Source organism: Pinus tabuliformis, chromosome 7 (genome assembly GCF_031772625.1).
Source record: "Pinus tabuliformis cultivar Carrire ecotype Pingquan chromosome 7, CPIR1, whole genome shotgun sequence".
NCBI lineage: Eukaryota > Viridiplantae > Streptophyta > Pinopsida > Pinales > Pinaceae > Pinus > Pinus tabuliformis.
Genome location: NC_142293.1, coordinates 264,918,607 through 264,932,468, shown reverse-complemented (window position 1 = coordinate 264,932,468; position 13,862 = coordinate 264,918,607). Strand labels below are relative to the sequence as shown.

The following is a 13,862-nucleotide window of genomic DNA, read 5'->3' as shown; positions in this document are numbered from 1 at the left end:
GATTTGAACCTTTGAGCCCTACTCTCAGGTACTCAACATCCCCTCGACGCATAGTTCTCACCTTCCTGTCTAGAACTGTGTCTTCCTGTAACTCATTGAGATATTCAGGCAACAGATCCTCAATAGAAGGCAACTGACTTTGCTCTTCAGGATCTTCAATCATTGATGGTTCATACAATCTCAAGTTTTCTGCATTAACGACTAAATAGATCTGCATATAAGCTGGTAAATCAAGGCAAAAAGCATTTTCACCAATTTTATCAAGTATCTTGAAAGGTCCATACCTTATCACCTTCACCTTGGATTCTGTCTTTGCTGATGTACAGCCAGACTTGATCACCAACTTGAAAACTATGTTCAGCTCGATGCTTGTCATGTCTTGCCTTGTACTTGGCTTGACTTCTTTCCAGCTGTTCCTGTACTGCCTGGTGAATTTCTTGGATTTGTTCAATGAACTTGGTTGCTTTGTCCACATCACTGTGTCCATCAACTGCTATGTCTTTACCAAAGACAAAATCCAAGGGAGACTTTGGTATAAAACCAAAACAAGTCTCAAAAGGAGATCTCTGAGTAGAAGAGTGCTTGGCACGGTTGTAAGCATCACGATTGTAAGCATGCTGCACATAACACAAATGCTCATCCCAAAGCTTGGGATGCTTGCTGCAATAGCCTCTGAGCAACTGGATCACTGTCCTGTTGACCACCTCTGTCTGACCATCTGTTTGTGGATGAAATGTTGTGCTCTTCTTCAACCTGGTGTCCATCAACTCCCATAAACTTGACCAAAACTTCCCAATAAATCGAGAATCTCGATCAGATATAATAGAAGTGGGTAAACCAAAATGAACCCATACATTCTGAAAGAACAACTTTGTTGTTTGTTCAGCTGTAACCTGCTTGTTACAAGGTATCAAAATACACATTTTACTGAACCTATCCACAACAACATACAAATAATCATGACCTTTTCTAGATTTTGGCAATCCCCCAACAAAATCCATGGAAACACTTTCCCAAGGACGAGAAGGAATTGGAATTGGAGTGTACAAGCCTAATTTTCTATTACTTGGTTTGCTTGTAGTACACATAGTACACCCTTTGATATATCTAGAAACTGTCTCATGCATTCTTGGCCAATAACAGAACCTTTGCAATTGTGCCACTGTTTTACTTACACCAAAATGACCTGATATTAGAGAAGTATGTGCTTCTCGGATTATGTTAACTCTTTCAGTTTGTGGAATGCATAACTTTCCCAAATGATATAAGAGTTGGTCCTTTACATAATAATCCAATTCTTCTACCTGCTTGCCATGACTTAAAGTTGCATATACATCTTTAAAATCTACATCTTGAGCATATTGTTCAATGTAACTTTCATGCATTACTGAGTTATGCTTAAATATAGTAGATGCATTTATGATTGGTCTTGATAACATGTCTGCAACCTTATTGTGTATGCCTTTCTTATATCTGATGACAAGATGAAATTGTTGTAGAAAACCCATCCACCTATAATGTCGTGATTGCTGCAATTTAATTTGTGAGTGCAAATATTGAAGTGGTTGATGATCTATGTGTATAATTGTTTCATTACCCATTAGGTAATGTTTCCACTTTTTCACACTTTGTACTAATGCACACAATTCTTTATCATATGTGGGATAATTAACTACTGCAGAAGTAAATGTCTCAGAATGATAGCATATGGGTTTTCTGTGTTGCATCAACATTGCTCCCATGGCATAGTCACTGGCATCTGTCTCAATCTCGAATGGATGTTGAAAATCTGGCAGTGCTAGTACTGATGTTGTACTGATTTTCTCTTTTAAGGTGTCGAAGGCTTTCTGTTGTTTGCCTCCCCACTTAAACACCTGTTTCAATCCTGTTAAAGCATGTAATGGAGCTGCAATCAAAGAAAAGTTAGCAATAAACTTTCTCCAGCATTGTGCTACCCCTAGGAAACTCCTAACCTCTGTAGCAGATTTGGGTTTAGGCTAATTCACAATGACTTCAACCTTAGAGGGATCTATTTTCAATTCACCACCACCTACAATATAACCCAAATAATTTAAAGATGTCCTGCCAAATTCACATTTTCACAATTTTACATAAAGATTTTCTCTTTTTAAAACATCTAAAGTCTGCTTTACATGCTTTACATGGTCTTCCCATGTCTTACTAAAAACAAGAATGTCATCTAAATAAACAATTACAAAGTCATCAATAAATGGTCTGAGTACATCATTCATAACTCTCATAAATGTAGCAGGAGCATTAGTTAAGCCAAAAGGCATAACCAACCATTCATACAGTCCTTGCTTTGTCTTGAAAGCAGTCTTCCATGCATCTTGTTCTGCAACTCTGACCTGATGATAACCACTTCGCAAGTCTAACTTAGAAAAGTAAATTGCTTCTTTTAATTGATCTAATAAATCATCAATATGAGTAAGAGAATAACGATTCTTGATCGTTATTTTATTTAGTGCTCTATAATCAATGCACATTCTCCACGAACCATCTTTCTTTCTCACCAACACAATTGGAGATCCACATGGTGATGTGCTTGGTCGTATAAACCCTTTATCGAGCAACTCCTGTACCTGCTTCTTTATCTCTGCATTCTCTAAAGCTGACAACCTGTACATTCCAATGTTAGGTAATGGAGCATCTTGCTGTAAATAAATATCATGTACTATTTCTCGCTTGGGTGGCAAACCTTTTGGTTCTTGAAATAGAACATCATACTCTGAAACAACTTTAACTAAATCAGCTTTCTGTTTAGAATCACAGCCTTCAAATGCATTGGATTTTTCAGGATCCTTTGCCTTTACAACCATTAGTAAAAATTGCTTACTTGAATTCACAATTCTTTTCATCTGTCCTGAGTTTATGAGAGAATAGTTATCCTTGAGTTTATGAGCTCTTACAATATATTCCATTCCATCTTTAGTGAGTTGATACTTATTTTCAGCTCTATAGAAAATAGCTTTCCTATCATACAAGTATGGACTTCCCAAAACAATACCACATATATCCAATGGAACTATATCTAACTCAACCTCATCTACAAATGTTGATCCAATAGCAAACCTAAGTTTACATTGTCTCGTTACTTGTAGCTTTGTTTTATCACACACCCAACCTAATGGATATGACTTCTCATGAGGTTTTGTTTGTAATCCCAACTTCTTTACAATTGTTTCATAAATCAAATTTACTTGTGATCCACTATCAAACAAAGTATCAATCTTATTGTGCTTGGAAATTACTCTAATACGAAAAAGCTCATTTCTTTCCCTCTCATTACTTTCATTATCAACAAATTGTGCGGAATTACTTATGGATGCTTCAGAATCTTTACCTTTAATACCTGTGGCTGTAATTGTTGTTTCATCGCCTAAATATGATCCCAAGTCCTACTAAATAGCAACAGCATTCTTTTTCTTCCTTCCACCGAACTTCTTAGGTCTTCGTTCTGGATGCAAAAACCAGCAATGTGCCTCATCGTGTCCGTCTTTCTTGCTATGAGTGCATGAAGGTTTATCCTTCTTTACAGTGTTTGCTTTCCTCTCTTTCCATTTCAGTTTCTTCTTTTCCTTGCTCTTGCTTACAGAATATTTAGATGATCCCCCAACCTCTGGGTTTACATTCTTACCTCTAGCTTCTAGATGTGTGGCTTGAATTGATACATCATCTAAGCTAGTGGGATTAAACATGAGAATAATATGCTTTAAATAGCTATGAGGACCACCTATATATTTCAATAAAGTCTCAGGTGAGTCTAATGATATACCTAGAGTTAAAGCTCTCTTTCTGAATTCCTAAGTATAACTTTGTACACTTTGACCCTTCAATTGACGAAGAGTTTGCCAACTCATCATTGCTTGCTGCATGTAAGCTAAAGGATAGAATTGCTTTTTGATAGCAGAAACAAATTCATTCTAGGTAGAAATGATTTTACCATGTTTTTGCAGATCAACTTGTGTCTTGCCTTCCCACCATACTAGTGCAGTTCCTCCAAGTCAAAGGCTAGCCAGCTGAATCTTCTTCCTTTCTAAATCAACGTTCTGTACCCTGCAATATACATCAATTTGTCTTATCCAATTATCTAGCTTTTCTGCATCGAGTTCTCCATCATAAATTGGCAAATCAAACTTCACATCTAATTTGATTAAGAAAGTTTTCTTCTTTTTCTTAGAAGAGCTAGAAGATGATGAGGATGATGAAGGTGATGATGGAGGAGATGGTGGAGAAGGCATTTCCCCTTTCCCTTTGCCTTCTGGAGGGGCAACTAGAAAAGGTTCCTCTGCTCCTTTGTTTGGTTTAGGTGTTGAAGTGCTTTCAACTCGACCCTTCTTAAATTTCGGATACATCTCTTCCACCATGGCTTGGAGTGTCTTAAAATTTTCTATAAATTGAGATTCTGAGCCCAATGGAACTTCTTCTGCCATTCTCCTCTGAGAATAGACTCTTCCAATCTCTAGATTAGCCTCAACAAGTTCTCCTTCTCCTAGTCTCAGCTTTAATCTAGTTAACATTCAAAATCCAGCACAAGCTTGTCTAACCTTAACAAAACCAAAACCAAATGCTCTGATACCACTTGATCTGAAAATGAGATCTTAAATAAATATTAAGGTATTACAAACTCGTGTGCAGGAATGCCTATATTATTTAGTGCAACGGATCAAAAAGATTGCGAATAATATAGACAATGAACAGTTATAAAACATAATAAACACACACATCAACACAGCAAAATAATAAAGGAGTTCACCAGACTTCCTGGCTACGTCTCCTGGTCTAGCTTTCAATTTCGACCTCTATATTATGTCTTTAAGAGCAGAATATTACAAGTGTGAGCTCGAATAGAGTCTCAACACAACAATGACAAAACAACAAGGATTTATTCGAAATCCTCAAGTCTAAAAGAGTGCATAGACTCTCCCTCTTGCTCTTTGTCTTCTGCTTTCTCTTGCTCTCTTCTTTGTCCTCTTTGTCTGCCATAGAGTTGCTTTTAAGCCTCTCAACTTTGTACGTTCATCTACATTCTTGGGCTTTTTGTCTCCCGGCCGTTGTCTCTTCATCTCCTTCTTGAGTGAACAATCATTGTAAACGCTTGAATTAGCAAGGCCACCTGTTTGTAACAGAAAGGACCACTGGCGCGGGTGAAATCCCTGGGAATACGTTTCTCTGTTTACACAGAGGAATACACCAAAACAGTGAGAATTTCCGCCAAGCCAGACTTCAAATGATATTGAATCCGACCTATAATCCTATCGGGCCTGTTGTTGCATCGCTATCGCAAGTCTCAAGCCCACCGTTGATCTGCCTTCAATCCGACAGTTCATATCCAACCCGAAACATCAAGTAGTTCGTTCGATCTCCACCGTTGATCCACGATCTTCCAATCCAACGGTTGACAGCCATTTCAAGCGGCCTACGTGCACGGAGATTACCTGCCCAAAAAAGCGTTTTTCTCTCTCCTGCGGCGTGCTACATGTCGGCCAATGTATGGAATCGGGCGAAGCCTCTCCAATACCACTTCCCGACTGAAGTCCGCCCAAAATACCACTTACCACGGAACTCAAATCCTTCGTTGTTTTATTTCATAGCTCCTTCGGGTCCGCCTGTGTGAAGTCCTCCCTTTGATTCCATGCGATGCGATATTGGTAGTTGATCTGGATCGTTGATCTGCGCGCTCGATCAACGGTTCACGTTGTTTCGCTGAATCGCTAATCACACTTCCCATAAGGTTGCCTCCGATATACTCCGCTGGCCTCTCTCGATGTGATATCCCGATTTAATCTGAGCCATTGATTTGGCCGATCCAACGGCTCCGGTGCAACGAGACTTCATTCTTTGTTTAACTTTGTTTTCCGCCATTCTTCATGGTTTTTCTTCTGCGATAGTGTTTTCCAATAGTATTAAAGACTTCGACTTAGAGGTTTTAGGATCCATTTTGGATCAAGGGTACAGGAAGAGAAAATTTGAGGGTTGAAACCCAGTTCAATTTTAACCCAAATCGAATTCTTCAAGTTATTTCTCCAAATTATTTCAGTTCGTTGAATTTGCAGATTTTCCAGAATTGGCTGCAACAAGATTGAGAGATCAGTATAGGTTGGATGGAGCCTCCAACTTTGGTGTTTGGAAGGCCAGGGTATCATTCTTATTAGACTAGTAAGGTTTGAAGGCGTTTAGGGGGAATGATGTCGTTGTATTGACAGATCCACAGTAGCTAGCTACATATAAGAAGGAGAATGCCAAAGTGAAGAGGATGATTTTTTATGGAGTCAAAGATCATATTATTCCTCATCGCAGAGAAAGGGACAACGAAGGAAATGTGGAATGCCATCATAAAATTGTATCAAGATCCTACAGAAAATAGGAAGTTGATTCTTAGAGAGAGGCTGAGGACCATCAAGAAGAATAAGGGTGAAGACGTGACTTCATATCTGACTAGAGTTTGACTTGCCATAGATGAGCTAGCTGTAGTGGGTGATAAACCCAATGATGAGGAGGTCGTGTGAATAGCACTCAATGGATTTTCCAAGGAGTGGGGTGTTTTCGTCCAAGTAATCAATGGGCGAGATAAACTTCCTGATTAGGAACGCCTTTGGAGCGACTTCACTCAGGACGAGCTTAGGCTCAGCTTGGTTAGTGGGAGTAGTAGTTGTTGATTTTTTTGGGTGGCATCGGATGTGCTCTAGCTCTGAAATTTTGTGGAGGGACTAGAACACATGAGATCCCCAAGACCCAGAAATCGTTTGGTGAAATTCCACCCGGATTGTATTTCATTAAAATAATTAATATTTTTAATGGGGCTCTTAAGTCTATACTTAGGAAAATTAAAATATTAATGGGTATTAATGAAAATGTAGGTGAGAAGCTTCTAAGAGACGAGGATCAAGCCTAATTTAATCTTAGCAGTTGATTAGAGATTAGATCACAGTCGTTGATATCTCAATAGGGAAAGTATAAATGAAGACTTGAGTCATTTGGGGACACATTGTGCAAATACTCAGTAACCTGAGGGAAATTGGTTCTCAAGAAGTAAGAGTTCGATTTTAGAGGGAGAGTTGCAGGGTGAAGGTAGAGGAGGGTATCAACATCAGTGAGAGACTGGGGAGGAGGGTGTGAAAATTCCTAATACTCAAGGAACCCCTACTGCAGCAAATCTGACTCTACTTCACCTAGTTGATTTTAATTACATTCATCAAGTTATTCTTCTGAATATTGAAGCAAATTACATCTGCAGCCTACACTAATTAAATACTTGATCTCATGAAACAGAAAATTGAGCAAAGAACAAGATACATAGGGGACACTTATTTCTGGACATAATAGTCCCCAGAAAAACCCAATGCGGGAAAACTAGTGCAGCAGTTCTGAGGGTTTATTATTATGCGGGACAAATATCCGAATATAAATCTAGGATGCTCATCTAGCAATCCTTTACAAACAAAATACAAGCAGAAAATCTAAGTAAGCTTTACCTCATTTCACCTGGCGAAATTCCGGTTGATCCGGCAACAAGACTGGCTAACCCAGGCTACTTTTGCGCTGGCCCTACATAGACCTTGCGTCAGCCCTGCGTCCGCTCTTCTGCCCTTTGTGTCAGTTATCCCAGTTGTTTCGACAGTTCCAGCTTCTGCATGACAGGTAGCTTTCTCCTCTTGCTTTGGCCTCTCTCGCTCTGTGTCAAGGTTGCGTGGGCCTAGACTGGCCCAGCATCAGCTCTCCCGGCGACTGTGCAGCCTCCACAAGCTCTCTCCGCCTCTCTATCGGTATTCTCCGAAAAGTCCTTCTCCCGGATTCTCTCTGCCCCTCTATTGCTGAATGATCGCCAAGTTCGAATCCCTCAGCTTCCTAGCCCTAGAAATCGAATTCTAGATCAATTTGTTCTCTTCGTGTGTATTTCCAAATGAACCACAAGCCTCCATTTTATACTTTTCTGTTGAGTCGTCAACAGTCAAGATTAAGTCTCTAATCAACGACTAAGATTAAAACTTGATCTACCTTCTAGATCATTCTCACCCATATTTTGATTAATACCCATTAATATGTTAAAATCCCTAAGTTTAGACTTAGCAACTCCATTAAAAATATTAATTATTTTAATAAAATACAATATTGGTGGAATTTCACCAAACGGTTTCTGGGTTCTTTAGAACCCATGTGCCTTAGCCTCTCCACCAATTTTCAAGGCTTAGAGCACTTCCGATGCTACCAAAAACTAACACTCCCTCTTAGTTAGGAAAGTGCTCTAGCAACAATGTCCACCTGCATGCTGCTCTGTTTCTAAAACACCTCCTTTTTGCACTGTTGCTGCCACCAACACTGTGTTGTTGCTGCTACTATACTGCTGCCCATGACACTGCCACTGCCACTACTGCATCTGTACTACAACTCCCTCTCAAACGCTGCATCTGCTATGCTGCTAGCACTGCCACTGCTAACACTACATGCATACTGCAACTCAGTTGCTTAGAGAAGCAACTAAAAAACATCCAAAATTAACTGAACTTAATTGTGTTCAGCATAATACAATGAATGTTGTAATCTAACTGCTACTGACCCTCTGAATCCTTTGCACTATTGTTTACTTCTACATTGTGCCAGTTGCACTATTGCCAACCTTGCTTTGCGCTGATCGGTCTCTAGTCCTAAGCTACTGCATATGTCCTCCAAACAATCCACTGTATCATCTGACACTAAGTCCATCTCGCTACTGCTGAATCTTGGGCTCTCGTAGCAAGGAATTAATCCAAGAGGTGGACTCCTCAAGGATCTTGCCCACATGTAGTCCTCACGACTACAGCTCAATATCGACCCATCTCCCTCTTGGAGATGGGTGAGCATTCATGGCATACTCTTCCTCGTCTATCATCGTGGCTGCAACCTTTGGATCATGCTTCTTGTCCTTATCCTTTTGCTTCAAAGGGCATTGAGATGCAAAGTGACCCATCTCGCCACATCTGAAACATTTCACCTTCGAAATGTCCTTCCGCTTCTGCTTTTGTTGTCCCTTCGATGCTAGAGCTGCGTTTTCATCCTCCTCCTTCATCTTTGTGCCACTCCCACTGCTACCATTGAGGTTGACCTTCACTACGTCCCTCCTTAACTCCTTGTGTTGAAGGGTTGCCCACATCTCCTCCCATGAAGGTAGTTTTTCCCTCCCCAATATGCTTTGGACGAAAACTTGCCATTCATCCGACACTCCATTCAGGGCTATCCTCACCATCGCGGTTGGTTGAGGAGTGGACCCCATTGCAGCAAGCTAGTCTCTAGTGTCCTGAAGACATTGAAGATAGAGGTTCACGCCTTCTCCTTTCTGCATCAAAGTCCGCAGCAATTTATGCGTGAAATACATCTTTCGTTGTTCAAAAGAGCCTTCATACAGAGACGACAAGGCTTCCCACATCTCCCGGGTTGTATCCTTGCCCTACAAGTGTGACACCACATGATCTCGAACTCCATCAAGAATGAGCCTCTTTACCCTCCCCTGTTCGGCATTGTACTTCTTCTTTTGATCGTTGTCAGCAGGAACAACTACAACACTTTTGATGTAGGCCTCAAGATCATATTCCTCCAGAACAGCGAAAATTTTGGTCTTCCATATGACATAGTTGGAGGCTCCATCCAACCTGTCCTGATCTTTGAGCCCATGTGATGCCATCTCACCCAACTGTCGAACTAACTCCTCTAGTCACTGCTTAGCACTACTTAGTTGTTGCTCAGCAAGTGAGAAATTCGAACTTTCTAGCGAAAAGTTCTCTGAGGAGAAAATTCCCCTTCTACGTGTCTACGTTCTTTTCCAGTGGATTTCTACCTCAGCAGAAACTGCACCCTTCAAGCAATGCGTTGAGGTTTTGCGTCACTCCCTCTGCCTCTGCAAACTCACGAACTAGAAATTGTACCTCTTTGTCATCTCACTCAGAGAGAGATTTCCTCGGATCTGCTTCCTGGCAAGGACTGCACAATCCCTTCAAGGGGATTCGAATTGCTGCCAAGTGCAGCTTTTGGCCTCACTGCTCAGCATTGGATCTACTCTTCCTGTTTCAAAATCAATGCTTTGATACCATGTGAAAATTCCTAATCCTCAAGGAACTCCTACTGCAGCAAATCTGAATCTACTTCACCTACTTGATTTTAATTACATTCATCAAGTTATTCTTCTGAATACTGAAGCAAATTACTTCGGCAGCCTACACTAATTAAATATTTGATCTCATGAAACAGAAAACTGAGCAAAGAACAAGATACATAGGACACACTTATTTTTGGACACAATAGCCCGGAAAAACCCAATGTGGGAAAACCAGGGCAACAGTTCTGAGGGTTTATTATTATGTAGGGGAAATATCTAAAAACAAATCTAGGATGCTCATCTAGCAATCCTTTACAGAAAAAATACAAGTGGAAAATCAGAGTGAGTTTTACCTCACTTCACCCAGCAAAACTCAAGCTGATCCAGCAACAAGACTGGCTAACCAAGGCTACTTCTGCGTTGGCCGTGCGTAGGCCCTGCGTTAGCCTTTCAGCCTCTACATCGACCTTGCGTCAGCTCTTCTGCCCTCTACGTTAGCTATCCCGGCTGTTCCAACAGTTCTGGCTTCTGCGTGAAAGGCAGCTTTCTCCTCTGCACTGGCCTCTTTGGCTGTGCGTCAAGGCTGCATGGGCTCGGAATGACCCAGTGTCAGTATTCTCTTTGCCTCTCTATCAGTATTCTCCAGAAAGTCCTTGTCTTGCATTCTCTCTGCCCCTCTAGTACTGAATGATCACCTAGTTAGAATTTCTTAGCTTCCTAGGTGTGGGCAACTGAAATGGGGGAGAGAGGTGCAAAGGGAAAGGATCTAGCGACTGGGTCATGATCCACTAGATCTACCTCTCCAAAAATCTGAAACTGAATGGAGAAAACTCAAGATAGTATGATGCCCTAAAGAAGAGCTAGGGGAAGATCTAGACACTCTACTACATTGTTCACTGACTGCTATAACTCACTATTGATTTTTAGATAATCTAATCTTCCTACTAGTAAGGGATCTGGTTCGGTGACAACTCTGAGGTCTCTGGGAGGGGGAATGGTCCCTCTGGTCTGCAATTATCTAGAGGTAGAAGCAATGTTGTCAACAGCCTATCTCATAGTGCCCCTCATTGATGAGAGCATTGTAAAGGAGGAGGTAATCCACTGAATAGGATCCATCCTAGGAGGAGGGTGGATAGTATGGATATGAAGTCTAAGGGCCTCCTACATATAAAAGGCTAGACATCTCTAGTCTGAGTACTTGAAAAAACTGGAAAGAGTCTGGATCCCCCTAAATAAGCAATGAAATATCCCATAAATATTATAATAAATGGTAGGTGCTCCTATGACTCAATCTCTTGGAGATGATATAGTGGGCAAATCCTATCTAAATGATCTATCTAGTGATCCATCTCAATCTACAGTCTATGAGATCACACTCTGAACTATCCTAAGGGAATCTGAAGGGCGCGCATCTAATTGCAAAGTGTGTGATGGGGAGGAACATTCAGTCCATACCTCAACATCATGAAGTGCTCAATATAGAAGGCCATCTTCAAACAGAGTCAATCCCGCATCATCATGAAGTGCTCAATATAGAAGGCCATCTTCCGACATAACCCATCCCGACGGTTTATCTAAGTGACCTATGCATACTACTTGTAGATATTCTCGTGAATGATTGTAATCATCTCCAATTTGGTTGGTTAGAAATGGCTGGGTGCACATAAGGAATATCCAAATGGAGGAAATCAATCCAACATAATACCAACTGAAGTAAGGAGATTAGAGACTCCAGTGTACTAGCATTGAGACTGAGTTGAAGGACTAGTTGCTGCAATGGACTCTATTGAATGATAGGCCAAGTATGGATATCTATCACGCCCCTACATTGTATCAACAAAATTCCAAACACAATGTAGAAGTGAGACGAGATTGAACACTACCTCAAGTTAGAACACTAAAGTTTGGGAGGATGATGGGTCGAGGAACTATCTGTTTGCATCGAATGAAGCAGAGGAGGAGGCTGGTATATGCTCTCTCCACTAAGGCTTAATCAAATTCTCGTTAACCAGGCCCCCAAACCTCAAATCCATATAGATATGTGGGGTGGACAATAGATTCCACGAGTGACATCTTGGATGATATGTCCTGAAAGTGATGTTGAAAACACTATTTCTCTAGAAGAGCCAAGGACCCATAGCCCTTGTTGATTCAAGGATGAATGTGTGTCTACTGCTCATTTCCACTGCATTTTCAAATTTGTTCAATGTATTTCTGCTCATAAATTTCAGATTTGAATGCTAGTTAGTTTAGTTGCATTAATCTGTGTTAAGTAATTTATTGAGGGTTGAAATCAAGATTCGGGTTAAGTAGAAATTTCAACACATTTCCACATCTCGTGTACCAGAATGCCGTTACAATAGATTATAAAGAGATTTGATCATGGAATCTGGGATTATTTGCAGTTGGAGAGTGAACATTTAGGAGAATTTGTTGGTGATACATTATGACAACTTGCTTCAACACACTGATAGGAAGATGTTGCATACATGAAATGTAGATACGATATTGTATTTGAATTAAATTTTGTCTTTTGCTAGAAGACTTTATCAAGTTGAAATTTGAGGATGTTGAGTTCAAGTTCGAGTTTGAATACTTCAAAGATTCAAGAGATGTTCATTAATTCTTTAGATGATATACGTTGAATGGTAATGCATAAGAATTTCAAACATTAGGAAGTCCACCTTGTTGGAAAGTGATATCATACTTATGTTGATATCATAGAGGTCTATCATCAGAAGCTTAAAGTTTTTTTCAAGAAGAGATTCTACCGATTGAGGTATAAGGAAGTCATGCTAATGTAGTGACTGCAAATTAGACAAATCCCTGGACATATTTTATATCTCTTGTACCTTATTCAGTTTTTAATTTGTAATTTATTGTGGGTGACTCAGACCAAGATGATCATTCACCTAATTGTATTTCACATTTCTACATCTCTGAGAGTTGCTCAAAGATGGTCACTCTCCACCAAATTCTAGTCCTATGTATCCAATGCAATCTAGAGTGTACAGCATGTGCAATGTTGACAGTCTCTTTTTGTGCACTTTCCCCACCGACAACAGAAACTGGAGAAATTTCCCCAAAGCCGGGAGGAAGTTCAGTGGAAAAGAGGAATGTATAATATTTGTATCTGTATCTGCTATTTTAGAAGACATTTAATAGTACCTTACACTTAATATCCCACCTAACTCCTTAACTGACTCCACCTACCGATTTTTGTAGTGTAGTGTGTACTGTTGTGGCTATTTCTTCCTGCATTCTACTTTCTTATGCGAGTGTTTCTCTGCTGTTCTTTACATGCACGTCACAATAGACAACTAGCTGTAAAAGGAAGCCACATTGGCAACCAAACAAGATTAAGCAAAACTTCACCAACTTTAAGTGACCTTGAACTTTGTAACTGTGATAAAAAGAAAAGGCATCAAGTTCCCATTGCAAGAAAGAACATGGAAAAAGCCCTGATTGGCAATCATGAAACAAAACAATCTCAACAACAGTAGGCCATTTTTATAACATTAGGAAAATTTCAGAGAAACAATGCTTCAAAGTTATCAAGAAAACTCTTCCATTACATGTATCAAACTAGGAAAAAATGGATACCACAGAAGCTGCTGCCGGCTTTCCTCTGTAAAGCACTCCAACTGATACAGCAAAGCTGGGATAGCCATGTGCAAAGTTTGTTGTTCCATCTATATCAGCAAGCCACATCACTCCAAGTTAACAAAACAATGTAAAATTTATATAGGGAAAGAACTAAACAGAACAATAA

The 13,862-nt window shown here is 40.1% G+C and overlaps 1 protein-coding gene across 2 annotated transcripts in view; it reads right to left on the bottom strand.

Annotated features, from left to right (window-relative positions):
• IMPL1 (myo-inositol monophosphatase like 1) overlaps positions 1 to 13,862 on the bottom strand; it is a 192,299-nt gene that overhangs the window by 74,841 nt on the left and 103,596 nt on the right. For both annotated transcript variants that reach the window (XM_089458050.1, XM_089458049.1), the window contains exon 4: positions 13,694 to 13,782. In XM_089458050.1, coding sequence (XP_089314176.1) covers positions 13,694 to 13,782 — 89 coding nt within the window. The remainder of the gene's footprint in view (positions 1 to 13,693; positions 13,783 to 13,862) is intronic.